The sequence below is a fragment of the Trichoderma harzianum genome (assembly GCF_003025095.1).
Source record: "Trichoderma harzianum CBS 226.95 unplaced genomic scaffold M431scaffold_30, whole genome shotgun sequence".
Lineage (NCBI taxonomy): Eukaryota > Fungi > Ascomycota > Sordariomycetes > Hypocreales > Hypocreaceae > Trichoderma > Trichoderma harzianum.
Genome location: NW_020209278.1, coordinates 159358 through 186019, shown reverse-complemented (window position 1 = coordinate 186019; position 26662 = coordinate 159358). Strand labels below are relative to the sequence as shown.

Here is a 26662-nt window from a genome sequence, read left to right as displayed (position 1 = left end):
GTCCTAGTTCCTTACTACAAGATCTCGCTTCATCACCAAATCCAGATAAAGTTATCAATTAGCCATAACCAGAGCAACCTAACGATTGCACCTATAAGTTCTTTACTTAGATATGGAGGACGTAAAACTCAAAAAACGAGCTTGACAGAATTCCAATGGATATAATCGTATATGACAGATGACAGAGGGAAGTGATTTACAACGGACAGTTCAAATTAATATAGTTAAAAAGCAAAACAAAAAATAAAGACATACAACAGCCGGTGTTCGCTAGTGGTCACCCACCTGACTACTAATCTGCCGGTTAGAGGCTTGTCTTGGGGGAGCTGACGGAACCCCGAATTCTCCTCTACCTATGATCGTATATACCTGTAAATCAGTAGCGCAAGCATATAACTATGGTGCATTGTCTTGAGTAGACATCAACAAACATGTAGACGACAAATGTCAATTACATGTATCATCTCCCCTGCACTACTTTGCCTATCTCTAAATATATAAATAGTACATGTAGCGATCCGTTATACCAGTGAGCCAATTGGATAAAATGCCAAACATCGCAATTATCGCAACTGTTGTAAAGGAACCAGCTATTACAAGGGATCAACTCGTCACGGGGGGGGGGATAGTTTACAGGGAATTTACGCCCTCCCTCTACTCCAAATCCCGCTTGTTCAGCTTTGTAGCAGACGTCCTTTTCTTTTCAAGAGATTAGTAGTCGTGATTGCAATATTACTACTTGGACAAGACCTTTTTGAAGATCTCAAACGTTGCCTGATCCCTCACAGGGTCGTCAATTACACGCATTGTCGAATAAGACCAGTACGGCACGAGGCATACCAGCCATACCAGCACCCAAAGATATCCTAAGGCTCGCTCGATGCGTCGAGGGAGCTGTATGGGGCTGAGACTATAGGCTTGTAGACTGCATCTTCCAACATGATGCCAAGTGCCTGACTACTGAAGAAGATCAATTGTCCAGTTTCAGATCTCTCAGCCTAGTGGTGTAGCAATACGGATAAAATGAATGCTAAAGCGAGCCTCGAGTAACGGGAGATCAGGCTACCACGGGGGAGAGCCGAGTCAATAATCCAGTCAGCCGGTCCACTAAGAGCCTTGCGCAGACCTTGGTGGTGGTAATTGCTGGATAAACTCAATCAGCGGCCACTAATACGACTGGAAGGAGCGAAGACATACCTCCAGAATCTTCTCACGGAATAAGCCTAACTCGGCCAGCCCTGCCAGATGTGAGGCCAGCTCTGTGGCTGGTCACCGCGGAGGACGGCAACAATTGCTAGAAGGCTGTGGGCTCCGATCACGCCAAGAGCTGCGTTGATAAGGAAGACGATGGTTGTGATCACCCGAAATCCGACGTCTTCTGAGGTTGAAGCAAGCAGATACGAGATAGTTTGCTTCTCTCTCGCAATCATATTTGGGTCCGGCGGAGGACCCGCGGCACAGAGATCTATGACGAGATAGCAGACGGCTAGAACGCTCAGTCTCTTGAAAAGGAAACGCGCGCGCCCAGTTATGGAGGCATCTTCCGTCGAAGCTGGGACCTTAATCTGCCACTTGGTTCCGACGCGCCGCCAGTTGAATGGTAATGTAGCTGCCCGAAATGCCTGGAAGATTGAGTTTCCAGGATTGTCCAACTGAAGGCCGGGGTCTTGAGGGCTGACGTTTGACACAATCAGGATCTCAAAGGCGTTTAAGAACGTAGTCCAGGTTGCGCCTAAGGCGAGAGATATAAAGGCGCGATTTGGGAAGTATTCTAGGAGGCTGAGCTGGAAGCTAAGGTCACGACCGCGAGCAGAGCGATAGCTGCGGCGCGGTAGAGGGAACGCGGCGGTAGACAGAAAAGGGAGGCTTTGAGGATGGAAACGGCAAAGAGCAGAAGATGCAGGGGCCGTGGGTAGGTGTATTTATCTATTTTAAATGGTTATGAAGTGCGCCTTTGGGAATTTCGCGTAGCGAAAGTGCAAGTTGACTTTCATGCTGGTCGTGGATTGAATCACTAAAGTCGGAGCTAATTGATAAAAACTTCAGCCCCTGGCATAGTCCTTAGTGTTTACTCTACGAGATACGGGATCGTGCGACTCCAGATTTTTAGTCTTGAAGTCCAAAAATTGAAAGACAACTAACTCAACACGAAAACTTGGCGAGACCTTCAATTCTCTACTAACAATGGTCGTATGTGCTTGACTCAGTGGCTAAAGTCTTGTATATTCGGAGATGCGCTTCGTGGACAGCTCTTTTTTGCATATTGACCGCGCCACTCTCTCACATAGCGATCAACCATCAACCTTTATCAAGTGCGCAAAGCGATTTCATTTTGATCACAGGTCATTAAGCCATGCGAGACTGGCTGTGTAGCATTGTCAGATACAGATATGCAATTATGCATGTATACATGTATCTTGATACAGCTGCTCACGCACATTCTAAACGTCAATTCCGCTACATAATCTTGTTGGCTATGATGTACAAATAGTTAGAAAAATCACTTTGTCTATATAATCTAAAACCTTGTTTAGTAAAGGTAGCCAAGTTGTGGTCATATGTTATGAATCTCCATCTTTGATGCATGCCTTACTACAATGGCTCGGGCAGGCAGTAAGTCGAGAACACCACGGAGCTCTACGTCATTGATATAAATGGTTAATGTGTCACACAAAGCTGAAAAAGAATACGTAGCAGAGGCATCTAGGCCTGTTCTAGAACGGTCGTGGCAAATACCATGGTAAGATGGCGGCCATCCTGTTGGGCGGCTATACATACCTCCAAGACATTTAGCTAATTTTCAGACAACACCCAAACACGACAGCCGCGCAAATCAGCTCACCAGCATTACTGACATATCAAGATGCTTAATAGATAATTAATAGTGAAATAAATGAATAAAAACAAAATAACTAAATAACACTTGGCAGCCTCATGTTAATGAGCATCTAGTCTACGATTAAGATAATACCTGCTCTACAGTTACTGGAATCCCATTGCCAACATTGAACACATATGACTGCATGCTACTTCGACATTGAAGCTGAAGAAACAAACAAGGTTGTCTTGTAGAATTGGAGGCTTATTTTTTTTCTCCAATGAAATGTCTTGTATCTCGCACGCTGTCAAATAATCCTGGTATTTAAACTCGGCAGTCAAGTCATCAGGCTCCCGGGGTCTGTTATCAAATGCCTGCTTGATGCCCCCGTTTAGCGTGAGATATACGGTAAGGCGACAATAAGCATGTAATTCAGTTCCCATGTCCACCATTGGGCAGCACTCACTTGCGACCAATAAGGATCTCCAACCTGCCTCACAAATAGGTCACATCAAGCTGAGAGTAGGGATGTGCCACTACCCTACCCAAGCAAGTTGATGTCCAGGAACCTGAAATCACTGATCAACTGATGGGGTAACTGAGTCTAGGTGTCTCCGGATGGTGATTCTAACTTCATGATTGGCCCATCATACGATGGCGGAATGGTAGATGGATGCCGCCCTTGGTAATGATGTGAGTAATGCAAGCTGAAAACTGAAGCTGAAAGCTGAACGTGATATAAGCAATGCTTGGACAATGTGATCAAAATAGGCACCTGAATGGACATTTCTCTGTGTAAAGTGGTCCGATTTCCATCTGGGCCGGGCATGAGACACCGAAAGTAACGTCAACTGGCTCATGTTCCTCTGTGCCATTACTGAACAAATTATGTTGAAGCGAGTTTTCACACGGAATTGAAGCTTTAGATAGAAACTGTTGAGTAACAGAGGCTATGGCGGCTTTTGTTAGCTGTAAAAAGGGGACAGTGTTGAGTAGGCCCAAAAATAGAAGACTTTGATGTCAAGGCAAAAACCATTAAAGCCAGCGCCTGGCCGTGAAGAAACGAACTTCTGATACATATCTTTCCATAATTGACATGAATTTTACTCTTTCACAATCCAGCATCATGACACAGCCAGTGGCCACCAAGGAAATGGTCAGCGATGAGAAGACGAGCAGCAGTAGCAGGTCAACCGAGGTTATCGATGCAGCCAACGTTGATGGGGCTCAAGATATTGTCTTGAATACCGTTAATGCTGAGTACACTGAAACTGATTATAAGCGCGTTGTCCGAAAGATTGATCGTATTCTGCTGCCATTCATGTGGCTCTGTGCCGGCATTCAACAGGCCGACAAGGCGTCCATCTCTACGCAAGCAACATTTGGCCTTCCACAGGACACCAATCTTGTTGGTCAGCAATTTTCGTGTAAGCATTTCCCGCAACAGATGCTACTGTGTAATAACATCTGATGTCATGGAGTATACAGAAGCTGACAGTTCACCTTGCAGGGCTTACCACCGCGTTCTACATTTCCTATCTCATCGGCGAAGCTCCCTCAAACTATCTCATGCAACGCTTTGGTGTAAACAAGCCTTTGTTCGTCTCTTTATTCCTCTGGGGTGTTGTCGTTCTTTGCATCGCATTTGCCCAGAACTTCACCCAGCTCGTGGCATTACGTTCCCTGCAGGGTTTACTTGAGTGTACTATGGCTCCTGCTTTAGTTCTCCTCACGGCGTCTTTCTATGTCAGTCGGGAACATCCCATGAAATCCGTTATCTGGAGCACTTCAAATAGCGGTTTAGATATCATAACGCAACTCGTCATGTACGGCATTGGCAGTGCTGCTCAGAAACACACAAGCAGCTTTGGTCCATGGCGATGGATTAGTGTTTTCCTAGGGTCATGGACAATAGTCATGTCCTTTTTTTCGCTGCTGTTTCTGGGAACGCTCAGTGAAGTCCGATGGCTATCGAAGGAAGAGAAACGCATTGTAGCAGCCAGAGTCGCCAGCAGCTAGATCGGGTCTGACAGAGGTCAGAAGTATGAATGGCATTGGGACCAGGTTGTGGATGCGTTCCGGGATCCGCAAACATACTTCTTCTTCTTTGCATATATTGCCAATTCTCTACCTAATAGCGGCACAGCAGCATTTGGCAAGCTTGTCTTTGTCTCGTTTGGCTTTACCAACTTGGAGACTATAGTGAAGTGCATTATCCCACTAGACCTCGTGACCATAGCCTGGTTGCTGGCCGTTGGAATCTTGACATTAAAGTGGCCTCATACCAGATGTAAGGATGCAGTATCTTGGCTTACTCTTATTGTTTGTGCTAACTGTAAGCACTTTAGTTCTTTTCATGATCATCTCAACTATTCCGGGCTTTGTTGGTATGTTAGCTTTGGGCCTACTACCAACGGAAGGTAAACGTATGCTCTGGATTCGATGGGGTCTTTACCTTATGACCGCTACTAGTCGCCTAACTGGATTGATGATGTGGACACTGTTCCCGTCTAATGTAGCTGGGCGAACGAAGAAGTCTGTTATCGGCACGGTCATGTTTATTGCGTACTGTGTAGGAGGTGCTGTTGGTGTCCGGACTTTCCGAGCTGAGTGGGCGCCCAGATATATTCCTGCAATCATTTTACGCGGAATTATGTATGGGGTGGTTATTGCTCTATTCATGGCATGGCGATTTTACTGTGAGTTTCCCGGATGGCATGTACCTTTACCACCACGGTTTCAGGCTGACAACGCAACAAGATATTATGGAAAACAAGCGGAGGGCTAAGATTATTGAAGAGATGGGAATGACGCCGGAACAATCAGCACATCAAGGGAAAATCAATGGCGAGTCCGATATGGCGGATCGGCAAAATATTCATTTCAAATATGGTATGTAAGAGAGATATCGGGTTCTGAATTCGGATGTTGGGAAATGTTGGAGATGGTTTGAGATGCAGGAAAGGGCAAATAGTGAGAGAGTTACGTGCACTTAAATAATCGTGATGAAGAACTTGACTGGACGCTGAACTTTCCACCATATAGTTGTATGTGCTGAATCGTGGTGCGGATCAGCAAATAAGTGCTGCTGTGTTTCTCAGGTGGGCTGCTAATCTAGAGGGTTTGAATCCATTTTAATTTATTTTAGATGAATTTTCATTTATCGGTCGTATATCTTGCATGAGGCTGCGCTGCAGTTATTGATGTAAGGGATCGCGACGCAAGGGGCCGCACAAACCACCGGCCTGGATTGTTGATACATCAGAATGAAACAACGGTGCTGCGAAGATCTGGTGAAAAGAGTCTCGCACAAGTGAATCATCAGGCTATTAGACGACTGTAATGAACGGCATTTAGAATAGGACAATTGTCTTCCACACATATACTCTAAAGCTCAATGGTGCTGTGATTCTCATATATGATAACGCGCTGCATCCGCTAAGCAGAGGGCACCGCATTAATAATAAATGAATTTGTTTTTTTCCCAATTGAAGACAATCTGCCAGAAGGTACCTGTAATCACTGAACTGTGCTCTGCTTACTGCATACTAAGTCTTATGGCGAATCAGTATAGATATAAGTTCGGTGTAAGTGTAATCTCAGGAAGGAAAAAATGGTTCAACCAATTTAAAAGAGTACGATTAATATATTTACTAAATTTGGTTAAGCTTACCTTTAGTTTTTATTACACGTTTGATAAATATTGGGGGCGTATTCCGTACACCTAGCCATCTCTGTAGCCATACTGAAGGTAAGGCTTTCGTCAGCACAGGGTTATATCCTTGAGTTCCAGGATATTCACCGTTATGATTGTTTGTATCTTCATGTAAACCGCCTTTTTTTACATTTGATTCATGCAGACCATAGCTTATTTCAGCCAAACATTCACACATGTGCTCTAATGGAGGTGATTTATTGGATGTTTCCATCCTTTTTGGTAAAATCTTACTTGCAGTATCCTTCGCAGCATTGATTCCCAATGGGGCCCAAAGCTGTCTTATACGTCTACTGGCTGACTTTATATACTCCATGAACTGAAAATTGAAACCTTGATCCAATATGTCTAATATTGAGTTCTCTTGGTCTTAATATCACTCTATCGTGAGCAATGAGCTAGCCAACGTCTCACCCGCGCTCTCTCAATCATAATAGTTTTGGAAACAATGCCACCATCAACCAGGGAGACATCCATTACAATGTGACCCCTGGTCCTCTATTACCCGGGGTTGATAAGCCGACATATGTTATTCCATATCCTCGCAACAAGGATGTGATTCGCCGCAAAAAGTTGGTAGATCAACTGGATCAACTTCTTCCACGGGGATCGAAGTTCCACAGTGCTGCGCTTTGGGGACTAGGAGGGTCGGGGTAAGTTTTGGTTGAAGTAAATACATGGATATTTCTAACCAATTAATTAACCCAGAAAAACTCAGATCGCCTTGGACTATGCGTACCGACGATACGAATATAAAACATGCAGCGTATTCTGGGTGCATGCAGATAGCAAGGCGACGTTTATACACGATTACAAGACAATTGCGAACAAACTTGGCATCGAACAAGCTGCCGCGGCCGACGGGAAGGATCTACTTAGATCTGTACGTAACGGTATCGAGGCATGCCCATCGTGGGTACTTATCCTTGATAATGTGGATATTCTCGAATTATTCGGCGTTGGATTATCCACAGATGAAGCTACGAACAGCCTATACAAGTATGTCCCAAACGGGCCTACAGGGACAATACTGTGGACAAGTCGTGACGCCCGTATTGCGGGCACTCTGGTTGGCGCACAAAGAGGTGTTGAGGTTCCATCTATGGAACGTGACGAAGCCATCGAGCTTCTTAACAAAATGAGAAGTGAGGAAGCTCGCGTTGAAGAATTTGATGATGATATCGAAATCCTTCTTGAAGAACTACAGAGGTTTCCGCTAGCTATCTCTCAAGCTGGTGCATATATGCGGCGAATGCGGATGACTGCCGCCGGGTACCTGTCTTTGCTTCGAGAGAGCAAACGCCGATGGGATACCCTTAAGACTACTGAATTCGATCGACATCGAAGGCCCGAAATGCCCAATAGTGTACTTGACACGTGGACTGTCTCAATGGAGCGAATCCAAAGTGAGAACAGAACGGCATACCAAGTTCTTCATATCGTCGCTTATCTAGACAACCAAAATTACCGCACGAGTTAAAGATCAGCAAGTGTAGCAACGAGGACCCGACCAAGGAACTTGAGCTGGAGGTGACGTCTGTAATCATGCGGCTGCAAGAATTCTCGTTCCTCAGGACGCGCCATATTGAGGATGGTGGTCCAAGCTATGAGATGCATAAGCTTGTGCAAGAAGCAGCAAGATACAGGCTAGCTATGCGAGGCCTTCAAAATGTACCTGGACAAGAGATTCCGATGAAAACAGAAGCAAGCGACGAGGTATATTACACAAGAATTGCCTTGCAGGCATTGTCAGAGCTCTTCCCAGCTTCAAAGCCAGAGTCATGGGGGCAGTGCGAGAGGTATTTGGCTCATGCTGTAGGAATGGGCGACTGGGCAGAAATCAGCCATAGGGAAGCCGATACGTCTGAACTTTTAAGCAGAGCGTCTGGGTACTTATATGACCGAGGACGGTGGAGAGAGAAAGAGGCCGTGGATCAGAGAACGCTAGAACTAAGGCAAAAAGTTCTCGGGGAGCGACATCCACATACACTTAAAAGTATAGCTTCACTTGCAGCAGCATACTATTACCAGGGTCAGCATGAAAAAGCCAAAGATTGCTACAAAAAAGGGATGGAACTTCGGCGACAGACACTTGGAGAGAAACATCCAGATACCCTTCGAGCTATGAATTTACTTGGTTAAGTATACTAGAGCTATGGTTAGTATAAAGAGGCCGAAGCTCTTTATAAAAAGGCTCTACCACTTTAGCGGGGAGTACTTGGAGAGAAGCACACACACACGCTTGAGAGTTTGGCTTCAATCTCAGCCGTCTATCACTACCAGGGTGATTGTGCCAAAGCCAAACCTCTCAAGATGGAAGCTTTAGCTATCCAACGAGAGGTACTCGGCGAGAAGCATCCATCTGTGCTTTGGAATATAGGATCACTTGCAGCAACATGTCAGGGCCTGGGTGAGTATAAAGAAGCCAAAGCTCTCTATCAGGAGACTCTGGACCTCCGTCGGGAGACGCTTGGCGAGAATCACCCAGACACGCCTCGGAGCATAACCCAACTCGGGGCAATATACCACGATCTGCGCAAATATAAACTGGCAGAATCTCTTGCAAGGGAAGCGTTAAAACTTGAGCAGAAGATGCTGGGAGAGGAACACCCCTATACGCTTCAATCTAAGCATAACCTAGCCATTGCATTGCGCAGTCGCGGTGATTCGGGCAACGCTCTTTCTTTTATGCAAGAGTGCGTGCAGGGGAGATGTGCTGTCCTGGGCCCAGATCATCCATTTACACAGGATTCTAAAAAAGTCTTGGAAAAGTGGGAATCTCCCAGTGGGTGCTTAAAGGGAATTAGAAGGTTGTTGAGAATATTGAAGAGGTACTTTTGCTCACCACAGTTTAATAAAAGGTGATAGATCAAGCTATGGAGGAAGTAAGCGATAATATATACGAGCTAGAACGATATACGTGTTAATACCTATTAGCTAATTATAACTAATGAGGCATTGCAGGTCTCTATAACTAAATTAAGCCCATGTTCATATTAGACTGGGTTAGATGATGGTGCAGCCTCGGTGTCTGTCTTTGGCGAGATGATGGCTTCCTTCTTGTCTTCTACACCAAAATTGTTGTTGAGTTCCTTCCGTAGTTCAATCTCCTTCGCTATAAAGCTGACCAAGAATCCCAATGCAGCAAACGCAATCCCAACAAGCCAAACCGTCCGCATCGCTCCGGTAAAGACCTCGACCACCTCTGCACGAAGTGCCAGGTCTTGAATGCTGGATAGAAAGGCACCCGTGGCATGCTGATACGCACTGTCTCCCGACAGATTAGCAGCGATATCCGCGTCGGTAATGCTGCTCGAGAGACGCCTGCATTCGTTGTTAAAAATGGCACTCGGAATAGTGACACCCCAGATGCAGCCGAAGTAGCGAGCAAAGCTCCAAATGCCGGTAGCCGTAGCGACATAACTTTCATCCAGAGGTGCCTGAACAGCAGGCAGAAGCACGCCGCCAAGCATGCCACTGCCGGCAGCGTTCAGAAGCTGTATGCATACCCACGCGGCGTCGCTTGAGTTGGCATCAAGGATGCTAAACAGCCCAAAGGAGACAGTGGTCACAGCAAATCCGACCAAGTGAAGAGGCTTATAGCGGCCAAACTTGGAGAGTAGGACGCCTCCCGCAACTGCAAAGACTAGCCCGCCGGCAACATTGGGCAATGTGTTCACTCCGGAGCGCAGAGGTGACAAGCCTTTAATGGCTTGGAAGTATATCGGTAGAAAGTAGTATACCCAATAGGCGACGACTGCGTGAATGAAGGTCAGACCGAGAGCGGCTGCTGAGGTGCGATTCGATACGATCTGCCGTGGGAATGAAGGCTCTGGACAGAGTCTCGGGGTCCATTCGAAAGCGGCGAAGAGCAACACGCCTACAAGACCCAGAACAAGAGGCACAATGATGTGATAGGTGCTCCAACTGTAGATGGTGCCGCCCCAAGTGAGTGCAATTAGAGCAGAGACGATTGCAGCCACGAAGATGGCATTGCCAGAGATGTCAATGCGCTTGAGGCGAGCTGACCAGCTCAGGTCACGCTCGTACTTGACGCGGAGGAAAACAAACAGGATCACGAAAGAAGCTAGATCATGGTCAGTAAAGAGAAGCGAGAACTGTTGTCGCATTTACTGAGAAATGGGGAAGAGGACTGGAGCTATTCTTACCAACGCCGATGGGCACATTGATGTAGAAACACCATCGCCAGGAAGCATGATCAGTGATCAAGCCGCCCAGAAAGGGACCCACGGTAGCTCCTACAATGGCGCCGATGCCCACAATACCCATGTATTGGCCACGCTCCCGGAGCGGGACAATGTCGGTCACGATAGTCTCCATCAGGAGGTTAATCCCTCCGCCGCCGAGCCCCTGGATGGTGCGAGCCGCTATCAGCATGGCCATCGAGGAGGCACCGCCGCTGAGGCCGCCTCCCAGCGTGAAGAGGGCAACAGATCCCAGGAGGAGATGGCGACGACCAAAGATGTTGCTTGCTTGCCCGGCAAGGGGAAGTATGGCGACCTGTGCCAGGAGATAGGCGTTGGGGACCCAGATGTAGGCATCACCACCACCCAGAGCATCGGTGATGGTGGGTAGCGCGCTCGTAATGATGGTCCCCTCGATTGCGGACATGAGCCCCGTGATGCTCAATGCCACGATGATAGCCCAGAATCTCCATGTTTTTGGGCCTGTCGACCGAGGCTCAGCGTCTTGTACTGGTGTGGGCGTCGTCGGAACGCGGTTGGGCCCTTCGCTGTTAGTTAACTCATGAGTAGAGGTATTTTGGGGCCGGTCTGGAGGCTGCAGATTGTCCAGCTCGCGGATTTCATCCATGATGAGCTTGGATTAGTCGAGTTGTCCACAGACACTGCAGTCTTTGGATGCAGAATTGTGTGCTGTAGCCAGAACAGACTAAGGTTGGAGGCAGCTACTCGATGGATATATACAACTCCAGCACTGCACTGCTTTGCGCCAGTTATAACATCATTTCACAAAAACCAATCCTCATGTTCTTTAATGAGGTCTTTTTTTTTTAGCCAAGACATTGATCGTCCAAAGGATTTGCGATTGGAATCGATGGATCTACGTGTCGGACCTGCAGTAACACAAGTGGATCCGGTGTGTGACTCCATCCCGGTGAGTGACTCAAACCCCCGGCTGAATCCTACTTGTACTCTCTGCAATGAGAGAGTTTAGGGGTAACCTCATTTTCAACTCCAGTCCTCAGAGTATGACAACCTGTAGGATGCAGAATTGTCGCTGACCAACAACAGTGATTTATTCCCACACAGTCAGTGTTTCTGCCGTATGAGGCACCCGCCGTGTAACATTAATTTCGTCAGGTCTTTTGCCTTTGCTTTGCGAATCATTCCAAACCCGTAGATATTTTATTTAAAAATATTGCATGTAATCTCTCATGTCGCTCTCTTACCAACATCCTCATCTGAACAAATCATCAAAGTGTCTCGCGGCTTGCATATACATTTGCACAGTTAATTTGCCATTGACTTCTTCTGGCTACTGTCTATCATGGGTGACACATTCAGAATGGACCAGCCACCATGGACCGTTGAACAAATCCTCGCCACTGGCATCATGGACCCAGAGTTCGAAGCTGCTTGGAAAGCCAACGGCTCGCCGCCAGGCCACATTCCCGGCGGCATTCCCACATTTCAGAAAACCGTCCAGGAAACTCTACCCGATGCTCAGCAAATGCTCGCAGCTAGCCGACCGACGAACATTGTTGAGAGAGAGTATCATATTCCAATCGACGACACATTCTCATCTCGCATAGCCGTCTGCCAGTCCGCCATCTCCAGTACCACTCCATCCCCTATCGTGATTCTCGTTCATGGCGGCGGCCACTGTGTTGGCTACCCGGAGCTGGAGCTTGCCACCGCGCGGGAACTAGTATTGGCACATAACGCTACTTGCATTCTACCGTCTTATCGCCTTGCACCAGAATATCCGTTCCCTACCGACGTCAACGATGTATTCGCAGTAGTGCAGTATATTGCCCGCAAGGCAGCTGAGAAAGATGGGGGAATTCTGCCTGCCAATGCCGACCCGAAGAAGGGTTTCATCATTGGAGGGCTCTCAGCCGGGGCAGCCATCAGCAACATGGTGGCACAACTTGCCCGAGATCTACAGCCTCCGCTTACTGGGCAGTTCCTAGCGTGTGGAGTTTATATTGACCCTGGTCGTGTCCCTGACCGTTACAAGGAGCTCTATCTCTCCATGGAACAGAACAAGTTTGCCCCAATCCTCGACACAGAAGCTCTAAACCAGTACATGAGTGCGTATAAAGGGGACAAGCCGTCACCGCCATTCTCCATTAGCCAACAGCCTCACTCCGATGCCATTACAAGTAGACATAAACTTCTGCCCCCTGTCTATTTCCAGGTCGCTGGGATGGACCCTGCACGGGATGACAGTCTCATTTACGAGCGCATTCTGCGAGAAGAGTGCGGAGTGCCTACGAGAATAGATGTGTATCGCGGCGTTCCTCACGGATTTTGGACAATGTATCCGGAATTGGCAGTCAGTCAAAGACGGATGCGAGACGCTGTAGATGGTGTCGGGTGGTTACTAGGGGATAAGTAGCTAGCTGCTTCAGCTATGTTGCCATGGAGTTTGTAATCACAGCATTCTTAGCGTGTGATAACTAGGAATGTGATAAATCTTACGGAAAGGAGATAGAAACCTATAGGGCTTACTGGCTGACTCTAGTCAGCACGCTACTCATAGTTAAAAGAAGCACAAAATTAAAGCACTCCTTACTCCCATTAACTATATGCCGACGCAACCACCAAGTCCATCTGGTTACTGTATCATAATCACCCGCTACTATAGGGTCAGCTGTGAGTAAATAAAAGCAATTGTAATAAAATTAAATCTATAGTGATACGCCATCCAAACGAGAACTTTAGTCTAGATATAAGTGTCATCTTCCGTCTCTTGCTGAGCTACATATATGTCATTGACATGCAATATTATCAGGATTCCTACTCTTGCTCAATTAAAGCAGCGCTGGGACAACGACCCCAGCAGCCATGGCCGCAATAGCAAACATAACCCCAATGCTGTTTGCAGAACCTGCACCGGTGGTGGTACGTGCCGGTGCTGCAGCCCCGGTGGTGGTTTGCGAGTTGTTACTGCTCGAAGTTCCTGTCGTGCTAGCTGCTAGCTGAGCCTGGCCAAAGTTGGTCTTGAACTTCTCACACCAAAGTCCTACCGTGCTGAAGTCGGCGGGTGTGTGGCCGGCATCCAGATTAATCGTCAGACTATCCGAAGTGGCAGCTTCCGTAATATGTGTGTTGGAGATGCGGAAACCAGACGAGAGATCGCTGGAGGTGCTTCCCCACCAGTACAGCTCAGGAGCACTGGCATCGGCCAGCTTATACTGTGTAACCTCAAGGGAAGAGTCGCTGGCGACAGTGACGACGCCGCCAAGGCCACCATCAAGAGAAGAGAGGGTGCCCGAAGCGCCGACCTGGCTAGCACTAACAATAGCGGGCAGAGCCAGAGCTGAGAGGAAAGAGAGAGTCTGCATGGTTGAGAAAAGCATTGTAGGTAAATAATGTAGTTGATTGTTTGGCTGTGAAAGATGGTGTATAATATTGGCTTTTTTAAGCTTGGAGATTTGAAATTTGAAGGTTGTGGGTTGTTCTTTGTCTGATGAAAGAGTTGAGTACTGGATGATGAAAAAGAAGATAGCTGTAGAAGTAGGTTCTTATTGTCTTTATATATCCATCAACTAACCTCTTCTTGCCCTCCCCAAGTTTAGCTGCCGAAGAGCTAGTATTCGGCGGCGGGTCAATTATCGTAGATCATTCAACGTTAGGCCGAATTCAATACAGAGGTTAAAAAATGGGGAACTTTTGTCAGCTTGATTCCAAACTGCCAAGGGGGCTGAAGTGAAGGGTAACCTCTAGTGCCAAACATTAATGTAGCATCGGCAGTGGTCCGAGACATGCATGTTAGTATCTTTCCTTTGGAATTGCTGCATTACTAGCAGATATATTCATCAAAATTTCCCAAAAGAGTAGATGCAGATTACTTGAGGTCAAAGAAAAGGGACAGGCATAGCCCCTTCTCAAATGATACACAAGTGCCGAGCATATCTAGATAAGGTGCTTAAACATTACCCCTGACTATTTTGAGGTGTAAGTAAGACGGACTATCAAGTAGCGCATGTGTAATCAGTCTTGTCTAACCAGTATAGTTGTAATTCATGTCTTATCCGCCATAAGATGAGACTGTTTATGCAGATACGAAATACATTGATTGGCATAATATATAGTTTCGAAGAGAGACGAACGCTCTCAAGAAATATAACTGACAGTTCTCTATTGTTGCCTTCTTCATTATTGAGCCAATACTTTGGTAAACATTTTTCTTATTGAAAGATTATTTACTCTCATAGTCTTTGAATCAACGATTATCAGCATTCACCAAGATGGTGTCTCCATCTATGCTTAATCCTATTATCAATGATCAGTATACGGCTGCCAGAGCGTATTTCCTTTGTGTTATTGGAATGCTTTTCTTTGAGAGCATGCTTCATGTTCCGTCATATCTGTTACATCTTTATAGAAGAGGTAGGTTTCTCCTCATCACGTTCATCTGTTCACTAAGAATCAATTCTCACACTCTCTTTCTACAGGCCGGCCGAATACAGCACGCCAGAAGCACTGGAAGATTTATACTGCCCTACATAAGATAACAACACTACCGTCTGCTATACCGTTCATCACGCGCAATAACGTTCCCATCCTCATACGCGTTTCTGTCTTCACCTTTCTCAACTTCCTCTGGGGCTGGAATAAGTTTGCTTATACCACGAACTACCAACTCTATGGCTGGCTCACAATCGCCAACGGTGGCCTTAGCCTCCTCATGGGTGCGCGTACCAACCTCTTTGCTCATGTTGCTCGCATTCCCTCGGCAGTGTTACTTAGGTATCATCGCTGGATTGGGTTGGCAACATTTGTACATGCAACGCTGCACTGCAGCCTCATCATACAACATTATGTGCAGACGAACCAGTTTTACACGGCTGCTCAGGCCCCTCGTATCCCTGTGGGCATAGCTGCGTGGATATCGTTGTGTATTATTGCAATCACTTCTATTCCCAAGATATTCCGTCGTCGCTGGTTCGAGGCATTCTACTACCCGCACTTTTTCTTCCTTGTTTTCGTTGCAGGAGCCTTGTACCACGCGAACAAGGGGCCTGAATTTCTTCTTCCTGGATTTGGCCTCTGGGTAGTTGATCGCGGCATCCGATTCTATAATAACTTTCGGGGCTCGCAAGTCAAATCAGTTATGCACTACTCAGGAGGTGTAACGAAATTCAACATCGCTGGAGTAGCGCCATCGCAACCAGGCCAGATAGCTTGGATACAGATCCCCAGCGTGTCATTCTTCAATTGGCATCCATTTACCATTGCTTCTGCACCTGGACAAAATGAAACCACGCTCGCCGTCAGGGCGCTTGGCTCATTTACCAAAAAGGTGCAAACCGTTGGGGAAGATGTTGTAAAGGTTGCTCAATCAACATCAATCGAAGGAGGAACATACGAAGCTGTATCTACGGAAATGAATTTTCCCAAACTACAGATTGATGGTCCGTATGGTGTCGGTCATTTGCAATGGGGCGCACATCCAGTGATCGTACTCGTGGCTGGCGGAATTGGCATCACCCCCGGCATCAGTATTGCGAAACACATTGTGAATCAAGGTAAATCAGGACTTGTATCCATGTCTGGAGGCTGGCATATTCATCTCTTGTGGACGGTGAAGAATTTTGATCACATCTCCTGGTTCGAAGCGGAGCTGAAGAGCCTCGCTGAAATTGCGTCGGATCAAGCTGTACCCGTCACGCTGGATATCACGATTCACGTTACAAGTGGCGTGGAGGAAGACAGCGAATCTGTAAAGTTTTATGGCATCGGGGATATCTACCAAGGCCGTCCAGATTTGATGAAATGGTTTGAGGACGTGAGAGATGCGAGAATGGGCATGGATGCTTCAGTTAATCTCTGTGGGCCTGCACAATTGATACGCAGCGGAAGAATAGCAGCGTCAAAAGCAAGTTGTGAAGATATTCTGTTTCATGTAGAAGAGGAGACTTTTGAATTTTAGTTCATACAGCAAGGAATAGCCACTTGCCTATATTAATGTGAAAATTAATTAGGTAGTTTTATTGCACATTATTTATGATGGACTGAAGCAGTGCAGTGATGAACTTCGGGACAGACCGCGACTATATCGCGGCAGAGTATCAATGCTTTTTTGATGGAGGGCATCATAGCACGGGATGAAGTTCCGCGAATCATTACAGAAAGAATATGTGGCTACTTGTATGCCCATATGAGAACGAGAATTGGCAGGATCTGCAACGCCTACCGCGGCACTTGGGGGTGAAAGTAAATACAACGAAAATGATAATCTATTGTCCGTGAGCGCTACCATGATCAATTTACTTATTGGTCTTCATTTCATCATAAATACAAGATATGCACACATCTAAAAACCTACGGTGTTAGATCAATGTTGCTGATGTAGCTTAGCGAAGGTTTCAAAGACGTTGAGAAATCGGAGCTATGAAGGCTCTGTCTTCGAATCGGTGATGTAAATAAAGACCGACATTAGATTAGGATTAAAGGTTTAACAAGACACCGAAAGAGAAAGTACTGGTAGTGGCCATTCGGGTGCTAACGAGCTATTGGACCATGAATTGATTAAGGCTACATGTAGCTGTCTGATGGATTGGATGTTGTCTGCTCGCTGTAGGACATCGCGTATTTACAGCTTACCTTCTTGTCCACCCTGCCACCTCATCTGTATTACAAGGGTGGGTATGCAGCTGTGAAGGCCCTTCGTCCAGAGCCCAGTCGTCAGGCTGGGCTCTAGAAATGTGCCACGTAGTTGTGGCGGTTGCTTGGCGTTTGTTATCACAAATATTTGAGTGTTTTAATAGGTCATTTGGCTGTTATTGATGCTTTCGAAGATGCAATTGGATCTGAAGCATCCACTGCTACCTATTTTGTCTGCGAGTAATCGGGCAGTATGCATTTCTAGTGCTACCTCTGGTCTATAACTCAGACCAGGATTAAATGACGGGGGAATGCGTGTCAGCTTTTCCGGCCAACCAATTTGACGTTGGCGATTCATGCCGATAACCCCGGAGATGCTACTGCACACTTCCCTGATCGGATAACCTAACGAGGGGCTTTTGCGATCAGGTCCTCCCGACGGGATCTAGAGAACGAAGGGAAACTTTCCGGTTGTCATTCAACCCAAGCAAGCACAAAACATAGGCCATGGCGGTTTGTTGTTGAGCGGTGACGGACATCACATTAGAACATCAGCGCATTATAATAACGACAGACACACTAGATAATATATTGCCTATGTTTCGTTAAACCACCGCCGCTCAGCCTAGTCCTTGCATCCTTTTCACCCATTGCTTCTCAATAAGCTCTGATAGGTCATCAATTGACCGAGCCAGGTATCGAGTATTCGATACTGCCGCCCACTCAGTGGGCAGCCTTCCCGTCGCGAAAGGGAAACCATTCTGATCACAACTGGTTTTTTTTCCTTGTGGTCAAGGACAAAATTAACACGGCTGCGTTACTTCTTCTTCTACATCACTGCATCATTACCGCAGCTGAGATACTATGGGTTTTCTGGCACCAAAGGTCGCTACCGAAGCTATGCGCTCAATAAAAAAAACTTGGAGGAGCATCTTCAAGAAATTTCGTGCAGCACCACCACCTATTTCTTCTGGGCAGTCCACAGGTATGTTCATTTTGGATGGCGAGGCTGAGAGTTTGGAACTCAGACTTACGGCAGAAGACTAATGCCCGAAACAAGATGTGAAGCATGATTCAAGAGCACCCTCCAGCAACGAGACAGAGCTAACTGTTGTCCCCGATGCGACAATTGCTGAGACAACGCGAGCTACAGGGAGGCGACCCAACGATGCTCGCTCGGTAGACATGGCATATCTCGAAGAGACCACCAATACGTCTGGCAACGTTACACAGACACACATTCTGTCGGTTGAACACCATGCAGAAGACGCACCAGGGACCGAATCAACAGAGCGGCAGCGAACAGAACTTTCCAAATCCCAGAACTCTGGAACGCCGCCTACGATAGCCTTAAGGAGGATGCAGACACTGCAGAGTTGGTCACGTCTTATGTAAAAGCGTTGACCACAATTCTCGGGACGAAGCCTGACATTGTTTCTGGCGCCGACATTTCAGCTGATCTGAAAGATCCAACCATGAGACATATATTCATGAAGAAGCTAGTGGAAGAAGGTCTAGCGAAGATTTCAACGCCGTCGAAGATTACGAAAGGAGTGGGCGACGTTGCCCAGTTCATCATCTCAGCCAAAGGGTTAATCGACGCAGCTATCCAAAACATACCGCAGGCTGCGCTACCATGGGCTGGTATTTGTATTGGACTGCAGGTGAGCGGCACACTTATCTTGTGTTTCTTTAATTCCCGCTCACTCGTCTCCATCTAGATCCTTTTGAATCCTACAAAAGCGACAAAATCTAATCTTTCTGGCATCGTATACGTTATCTCTAGAATGGACTGGTATTGTGCCCTCACAGAACATCTTCTGAGTGAAGATTGCTTCAACGAGCCTCTTAAAATGATTCTGCCCCAGTTGGAGACGAAGGTCCTCGCGCTCTACAAGGCCCTTCTCCTGTATCAGATGAAAAGTGTATGCTCTTACTACCGGCAGCAGGGCCTTGTCTTTCTCCGCAGCCTTGTGAGTTGGGATGATTGGGATAACGATCTGAAGACCGTTGAAGATGCGGAAATTACTCTTCAGAAGGATTCAGATCAGTACAACAAGCTCCATGCGAAGAGCGCCCTAGCGCAACTTGTCGAGCGTGCCAAGAGCATGGAAGAATTGCTTGGAGACATACATCAGACTCTTCGAAAATTCTTGACCTTCCAAAAGGAACTGCAGCTTGATGAAATTGACAGAAAATGCTGCTGGGATCTTCGAGTTGTCGATCCGAGAGACGATATGAAGAAGATTGAGAATAAAAAAGACGCTCTACTCCCCGAAGCATACGAATGGGTACTTGGCACAGAGCAGTATGCGCGCTTCATGCAGTGGAATGATCAACCTGACCACAACTCATGCCAACTGTTATGGATAAAGGGATATGCTGGCACAGGAAAGACGATGCTCTTACTGGGGATTATTCGCAGCGTTGAGGAGCGGCAAGATTTCTGTGCCCCGGGCTTATCTTGCTTCTTTATTCAAGGGACAGATGTATCGTTGAATAGCGCAACCGCCGCTCTCCGGTCTTTAGTCTGGATGCTCGTAGTTGAGCAGCCGCATCTTATCTCACATCTGCGAGAGAAGTATATGAACTCTGGCGCCGCTCTTTTCACAGACCAGAATGCTTTTTTTGCACTCTCTGAAGCATTTCTGAAAATGTTAGATAATCCTGAATTGTCGCCAGTCATTCTTGTGGTCGATGCCCTTGATGAGTGCGATAGGGCGAAGCCGGGGTTGGATGAATTAATTGACCTCATTTCAGAATCCCTCAGACGCTCTGACAAAGTGAAGTGGCTACTCTCTAGCCAGCCTGAGATTGATGTTCTCTCCAGGCTCAAGAGTTTAACTGGAGATTTACGGAACATTTCAGAGAACCTAGTTGAACTAGATGCGCAACGTCTAGCACGCCCCGTTGATGCATACATCGACCACAAGCTCACGGCCCTTAGGGGTAGAGACGGGTACGACGCAAGCATTTTGGCTGAGATCTCCAAGGAAGTTCGCCAACGGGCTATGAACACGTTTCTTTGGGTATCACTTGCATTTCAGCATATCAAAGGCGTCCATGGGGGGTATGCTGTCCAGGACATCAAAGCCATGCCTCCGGGATTGTTAGAGCTATACGACCATATGATGACCAGGATTGAGAGTGGGGAGAAGATAAAGCCCCAGGATTGCAAAAAAATCTTGATGTGCACTGTTCTTGCGTTCCGTCCCATCTCTCTCTCTGAATTAGCCGCTCTGTCCGACCTGTCACGCAATATAACGGAGACGGCTATTAAGGAATGCGGCTCATTTCTGACAACTAGGGAGGGAACAGTGTACCTGATCCACCAGTCTGCCAAGGATTATTTATACGACAACTTCAACCGCCGGCTTCAATCGTCCGGAACTGCCCAAGGGCATGTAGACATCGGCCAACGCTCAATTAGCGCAATGGCTAAGGTTCTGAAACAAAACATGTATGACCTCGATAACGGTTTCACACCAGAAAATCTCGAACCCCCACAGCGGGATCGTCTAGCTTCGATATGGTATTCCTGTCTCTTCTGGGCCGACCATTTCGTCGCTGGAACTAGCGAAAACCCTGAGGGCAAGAGCGCGTTGGCGGACGATGGAGAAGTAATTGGGTTTCTGAGAGAGAAACTCCTACAATGGCTCGAATATCTATCCGTACCGGAAAGACTCTCGGATGGGCTATATTCGATCAGAAAACTTTTACATGTTACGCAGGTAAGCTTATGATTCCTTCCTTTCCTCATAGCTGCTAAATTTCTATACAGAAATCTTCTCAGTTGGCTCGATTCCTAAATGACATCGAAGCATTTATCCAAAGTCACGGGTCAATCATAGAACGAGCTCCTCTCCAGATATATGCATCCGCACTAGTATTCAGCCCAATGACAAGTGAGGTCAGGGCCACGCAGTGGAAGTATAGGCTGCCATTCATCCAGACTGTAGCAGGAATTATAACACATTGGGATACGAACCGCCAGACACTCGAGGGACATGGCTACCCGGTTAGATCTGTGGCCTTCTCTCCTAATGGTAAGACGCTAGCCTCAGCGTCATACGACAAGACTCTCCGGTTGTGGGATGCAGCCACGGGAAGCTACCAACAGACGCTCAATGGACATTCTAAGGGTATAATATTCATAACTTTCTCGCCCGATGGCAGAACATTAGCCTCAGCATCAGACGATACCACAATCCGGCTCTGGGACGTAGCAACGGGGAGCCACCAAACCTTCAGGGGACATAGCGATTGCGTTGAATCTGTAGCCTTCTCTCCTGACGGCAAGACGCTAGCCTCGGCGTCAGACGACAAGACTATCAAGCTCTGGGACACAGCTACAGGAAGCCACAAAATATTTAGGAAGCATAGTAATTATCTTATTTTGTCTCTGGCTTTCTCACCCGACGGTAAAACGTTGGCCTTAGCATTAGACGATAAGATTATTCGACTCTGGGATATAGCCACAGGGAGCCATTATACTCTCCAAGGACCTGACAATCGTGTAAGGTCTGTCGCTTTTTCGCCCGATGGTAAAATATTGGCCTCGGCATCAGGCAATAACGTCCAGCTCTGGGATATGGCTGCAGGAGGCCACGAAACGCTCAAGGGGCACGATGACTGGGTTAATTCTGTGGTTTTTTCACCCAATAGCGAAACTTTGGCCTCGGCATCAGATGAGGAAACTATCCGGATCTGGGATATAACTGCAAAGAGTTGTCTACATATACTCAAGGGACATACCCATCATGTCAATTCTGCAGTTTTTTCACCTGATGGCAAAATGCTGGCCTCGGCATCAGATGACACCACTGTACGGCTATGGGATATAACTGCAAATAGTTACCTACATACACATGAGGCACACAGCGATTGGATTTTATCTGTGGCCTTTTCACCTAACCGTAAAATACTAGCGTCAGCAGCAAAAGATAAAACAATTCGGCTTTGGGATAGGGCTACATGGAGTCACCTACATACACTTAAGCGAGATAGCAACTGGGCCAGGTCTATGACTTTTTCAGCCGACGGTAAAACACTAGCCTCAGTATCAGATAAACAAACTATCTGGCTCTGGGATACAGCTACCGGAAGCCACCTACGCACAATTAAGGGACTTGGCGAATATGTTTATTCTATAGCTTTTTCACCTGACACTAAGACGCTGGCCTTGGCTTCAGGAGATTTCACTATCTATCTCTGGGACATGGCCACAGAAAACCTCTTACGGCAACTTAAGGGGCATTACAAACCAGTTGAATCTGTGGCTTTTTCACCTGACGGCAAGATACTAGCCTCCGCATCAGACGATAAAACTATCCGGTTCTGGAATACGGCTAAAGGGAGCCATATACAGACGCTTGAGGGACATGGCCAGTGGGTTAGATCTGTGGCCTTCTCTCCTGATGGTAAGACGCTAGCCTCTGCATCAGACGATAGTACTATCCGGCTCTGGGATACAGTCACGGGCAATCACCTACACACATTTGAAGGATATAGGGTTGCGGCTGTAGGATTTTCGCCCGACGGCAGATACCTTAAGACGAATTACGGATCGCTCCGGTTAGCGCCTACATCCATCTTATCCGAGCACTTTTCTACTGAGGGTTGTTCTGACCATACTCTGTATGTCGACGGGAAGTGGGTGACTATAGATGGCAAGAAAAGCCTCTGGCTTCCTACTAACTACAACTGTACTTCAGTAGCAGTAGATGGAAATAAGTTGGTACTGGGACATGAATCCGGCAGGTTAACGTTTTTGGAAGTAGATTTTTCATGAATCAATATAACTAGGAAGCTTAAGTTACTACTATAATTCTCATTGAAGAGCCTGGGGAATATTTCTCCTCCTATTTGGCCTTTTTCATCGTTCAGCACATTGAGCTTGTCAACGCTGCATCGAAGACCCATAAAGACCACTGCCGGCACTAGTATTAAAATAGTTAGCGAACCTATAAAAATAGTGGGGAACTGAACCAGGGTCCAATTGCCCAAAAGGGTAAGTGCATGCCAATAACGGCAATTCTTCAAACATTAGTCATGAACATTATGCAAGCAGCCACCAGCCTCAGTATGACAGAGGTGGTAGTCCGCTATTTCAGGCATACCGTCATAAACATACAATCGTTAATGTATATTTGGTCATGCATCCGAGAGGCGTCAGGGTGCGCTCACAATTTATCCGAGTGGCATCGGCAACTCTTTTATTTATACAGAAGTCAATCATGATTACCCATCACCACACATCAGAGGAGCGACGGGCAGCTAGACGATGCGAAGCAATTCTTCGAGGCCTAGCGCAGGACTTGGGCCAATGGCCACTACAAAACATAATCGCAGAGCTTGAAACTTATTCGTACTCGTATATCTTTTCTACTATTGCATGGCGTGATATTACCCCAACTCCGAGCTGGGTCGGAAGAGATGTATAAGCCACCTCTATTTGTTTGCCCAGGTTATTGCTGGAAAATAAGACGTTGGTGCTAAATCGTGCAAAGCAACAGCGATTAGTTGATCCAATGCACCCTTCCATCTCGATCCATATTCAAACCTTCAACAAACCTTGTAGCCAAGTTCAACACTTTTCTGTTACAAATCAACCATGTTCCAATAAGCTTGCGATGAGTCTCGCACTGCGAGACACGGAATGATTACATGCACTGTTCATTCGTAAGCTATGCCATTGCTTGTCCAGATTAGACTTCTAGATGCCATATTTTCCTCTATATAATGCCCTTTGGTAACTCAGCTTCAAAAAAAATATCCATCAAGCAATCAACAAACCAATCAAGCAACCAATCAATTGTCAGAACAACAATCACTAACTCAGATATTCGCATCTCTGTGCAATCAACATCAATAGCCATGGCGTCATCAACTACCAACCCCTTCCCTTCTTTCCCCTTGACCGGGATCGAGTTTCCCACCACTCCCCTCGTGTTAGCTTCTTACTATCAAGCAAAGAAGTATTCGACCCCAGGAGTCTTGAACCATGTTCTGCGCAGCGCAGCCTTTTGCCTTCTTCTCCAGAAGAAGATGCCCGAGTTCTCCAAGCTGGGCGATGAACTTGACAAGGAGCTCATTGTCGTGAGCTGTCTCCTCCACGATCTCGCCTGGTCCAAGAACAAGGAGATTGTGACCAACACCAGGCGTTTCGAGGTCGACGGTGCCAACCTCGCTCGCGACTTCATCGACTCATACCCTGAGAAGGAGAGCACCTGGGACAGGAAGGGCCGCCGCATGCAGCTGGCCTGGGACTCCATCGCCCTGCACACGATGGAAGTCTTTGCGCCCTGGAAGGAGCCCGAAGTTGCGCTGGTCCACTACGGCATTCACGGTGACCTCCTTGGACCGAGCCTGCACCTCCTCGGCCTTCCGGAGGACCTCCCGAACCTGAAGGGTGTCATGACCGATGAAGAGTTCAAGGAGATCTGCAACGCGTTCCCCCGCAACGGCTTTGCCGACGAGTTCAAGGAGATCTTCTGCGGCTTGTGCAGAGACAGGGGCCGCTACACCTTCGACAGCACTGTTGTGCACTACGGACTGGAATGGGGCTTTGATGGCAAGGGCACTGGAAAGGAGGAGTTCAACAAGTTTGTGGAGGATACTCAGCGCGCCAAGAACTTGTACAAGATGATGAGCTCCATTGATAAGCTCGCTGGCGAAAATTAAACGGACCTCGACTTTTTGTTTGTTTCAACATAGACTCGGTTAGAAGAACCTGACCACTCGTTTTGCGAGTTATTGTTAAATTAGTGTGCTACAAATTGATTATATTTTTTGGCTCCCGCTTATTTACAATATCATTTTGCATTTTATATTCGTCTAATATGATGGGATGTCATCACAAGTGCATGTTTAATGCGAAGCAAAGTTAATAGACACAGAGGCAGCAGCAGTATATAACAAGTTGAAACTAAAGGCAAAACAAAAAGTCAAATTCTATTAGAGAGGATACCAATTATCTCGTTCCATCAACCCTTCAAATCTGCAATCTATAGCGCTACAGAAATCCAGATTTAGAGTCCTCTTGTTCCATTTTCAGTGGACACATAACATATTAATCATTTATTTTTCAGACTGGCTCGCAAACGGATCGTCCCCGTAGATGTCGTGGTCGTTGCCCTCGCTCAGTGCCATCCGCCCCTTGCTGCTCCTCAGCAGTCCCCCGCTCGCATCAACCAGCGGGCTACTCCACTTCGTCTGGCCGTCCACGTCCATCTTGTACGTCGTGGCACCTAGCCCGGTGGGATGGTAGTTGACAAAGATGCTCTCCCACTTCCGGGCAGGGACCTGATAGACCTCATGCATGATACTGAACAGGCGGCCCTCCTTGGCCTTGCCGCGGCCCATGATGTCCTGGTTCCAGTAGCTCCAAGCCTCGCAGTGCACGCCGCCCGGCACGTGGCACCACTTGTGCAACCCCTCGTAGGTGCGGAAGTAGGCCAGGATCATCACCTCATTGGCCGTCGCGCGCTCGTTGGCCAAGTAGCTGCACGCGCCGAGATAGTCGTACTGCTCGCTGTGCTCGTCAAGGTCCTCGATCATGTCTCGAAAGAAGGTGCTGATCTTGCGCATGTGCGGGTGGAAGACACCGAGCGGGTGGTTGCTGCGAGCGGCGAGCTTGATGACGACGATTGGATCCTGCGATGGCGTCGTGCTGCCGGGGAACTGCGCACTGACCTTTCCTGGCACGACGCCGGACATGTATGGATTGGCGCGCACGCCGCTCCAGATGAAGAGGCCGTCGATGAGGGAGGTGCTGAGATAGAAGATGGACGGAATAATGGCGAAGCGTATGGGAAGGACCAGCAAGAGTGCTGAATGCAGGAGAGCGCCGATGGCTACCCATGTCTGCAGTGGGAAACCGTCACGGATAAACTACAGCATGGATGTTCAGTCTGAGGCATGTGGGAGCAGCAAGACTAGAAGGGAGATGTTCATACGTTGGCTTTGACGGCGGTGAAGAACTGTGACCGAGGCCGTGTTCCTGATGGCGCGAGAATTGGTGAAAAGGCTGCCATGGCAAATATCAGGCTGTGGGATGCTTTCTTCAATGTTGTCATCCGTGTTTGGTAGCTCCGGGTGTGCTATTGAACAGCTAATCGTGTTGGTGACGGTTATTGCGTGCCAAATGAGTTGGAGGCATGGAGATGATGCCGTTGCTCATACATCTCTGCGACTTTATACCATTTCACCATCCAAGTTCAAAGATTGCGACGCTTTTGGGAGCGACAAGATCGACGCCGAGGAGCGCCGACTGGATTGACTGTTGGATGTTGGACGTTGGACGTTGTCATG

General features: G+C 47.3%; 10 protein-coding genes across 10 annotated transcripts; 6 read left to right on the top strand and 4 right to left on the bottom strand.

Moving 5' to 3' along the window:
• Positions 1-1223: 1223 nt before the first annotated feature.
• Positions 1224-2756, bottom strand: M431DRAFT_11303 (hypothetical protein; the record flags this gene model as incomplete). The annotated part of the gene is made up of 2 exons (XM_024911864.1): positions 1224-1821; positions 2737-2756. 2 exons carry the CDS (start codon positions 2754-2756, stop codon positions 1224-1226), a joined length of 618 nt encoding a protein of 205 aa, XP_024767689.1.
• Positions 2757-3971: 1215 nt separating this feature from the next.
• Positions 3972-5718, top strand: M431DRAFT_501587 (hypothetical protein; the record flags this gene model as incomplete). The annotated part of the gene is made up of 5 exons (XM_024918034.1): positions 3972-4245; positions 4329-4810; positions 4838-5108; positions 5167-5517; positions 5579-5718. 5 exons carry the CDS (start codon positions 3972-3974, stop codon positions 5716-5718), a joined length of 1518 nt encoding a protein of 505 aa, XP_024767688.1.
• Positions 5719-6285: 567 nt separating this feature from the next.
• M431DRAFT_501586 (hypothetical protein) lies at positions 6286-9289 on the top strand (the record flags this gene model as incomplete). The annotated part of the gene is made up of 6 exons (XM_024918033.1): positions 6286-6405; positions 6936-7186; positions 7242-7974; positions 8010-8670; positions 8749-9229; positions 9265-9289. The coding sequence occupies 6 exons, from the start codon at positions 6286-6288 to the stop codon at positions 9287-9289; spliced, it is 2271 nt and encodes a 756-aa protein (XP_024767687.1).
• Positions 9290-9529: 240 nt separating this feature from the next.
• M431DRAFT_488109 (hypothetical protein) lies at positions 9530-11366 on the bottom strand (the record flags this gene model as incomplete). The annotated part of the gene is made up of 2 exons (XM_024916534.1): positions 9530-10620; positions 10703-11366. The coding sequence occupies 2 exons, from the start codon at positions 11364-11366 to the stop codon at positions 9530-9532; spliced, it is 1755 nt and encodes a 584-aa protein (XP_024767686.1).
• Positions 11367-12080: 714 nt separating this feature from the next.
• M431DRAFT_501584 (hypothetical protein) lies at positions 12081-13136 on the top strand (the record flags this gene model as incomplete). Its single annotated transcript, XM_024918032.1, has 1 exon — positions 12081-13136. The coding sequence occupies one exon, from the start codon at positions 12081-12083 to the stop codon at positions 13134-13136; it is 1056 nt and encodes a 351-aa protein (XP_024767685.1).
• A 415-nt stretch (positions 13137-13551) lies between these two features.
• On the bottom strand, positions 13552-14100 carry M431DRAFT_488107 (hypothetical protein; the record flags this gene model as incomplete). Its single annotated transcript, XM_024916533.1, has 1 exon — positions 13552-14100. The coding sequence occupies one exon, from the start codon at positions 14098-14100 to the stop codon at positions 13552-13554; it is 549 nt and encodes a 182-aa protein (XP_024767684.1).
• Positions 14101-15857: 1757 nt separating this feature from the next.
• On the top strand, positions 15858-16676 carry M431DRAFT_101106 (hypothetical protein; the record flags this gene model as incomplete). Its single annotated transcript, XM_024911292.1, has 1 exon — positions 15858-16676. One exon carries the CDS (start codon positions 15858-15860, stop codon positions 16674-16676), a length of 819 nt encoding a protein of 272 aa, XP_024767683.1.
• A 2149-nt stretch (positions 16677-18825) lies between these two features.
• On the top strand, positions 18826-23141 carry M431DRAFT_501581 (hypothetical protein; the record flags this gene model as incomplete). The annotated part of the gene is made up of 3 exons (XM_024918031.1): positions 18826-19014; positions 19072-21081; positions 21132-23141. The coding sequence occupies 3 exons, from the start codon at positions 18826-18828 to the stop codon at positions 23139-23141; spliced, it is 4209 nt and encodes a 1402-aa protein (XP_024767682.1).
• A 1085-nt stretch (positions 23142-24226) lies between these two features.
• M431DRAFT_101109 (hypothetical protein) lies at positions 24227-25033 on the top strand (the record flags this gene model as incomplete). The annotated part of the gene is made up of 1 exon (XM_024911293.1): positions 24227-25033. One exon carries the CDS (start codon positions 24227-24229, stop codon positions 25031-25033), a length of 807 nt encoding a protein of 268 aa, XP_024767681.1.
• Positions 25034-25429: 396 nt separating this feature from the next.
• Positions 25430-26385, bottom strand: M431DRAFT_101058 (hypothetical protein; the record flags this gene model as incomplete). Its single annotated transcript, XM_024911286.1, has 2 exons — positions 25430-26242; positions 26308-26385. 2 exons carry the CDS (start codon positions 26383-26385, stop codon positions 25430-25432), a joined length of 891 nt encoding a protein of 296 aa, XP_024767680.1.
• Positions 26386-26662: the final 277 nt, after the last annotated feature.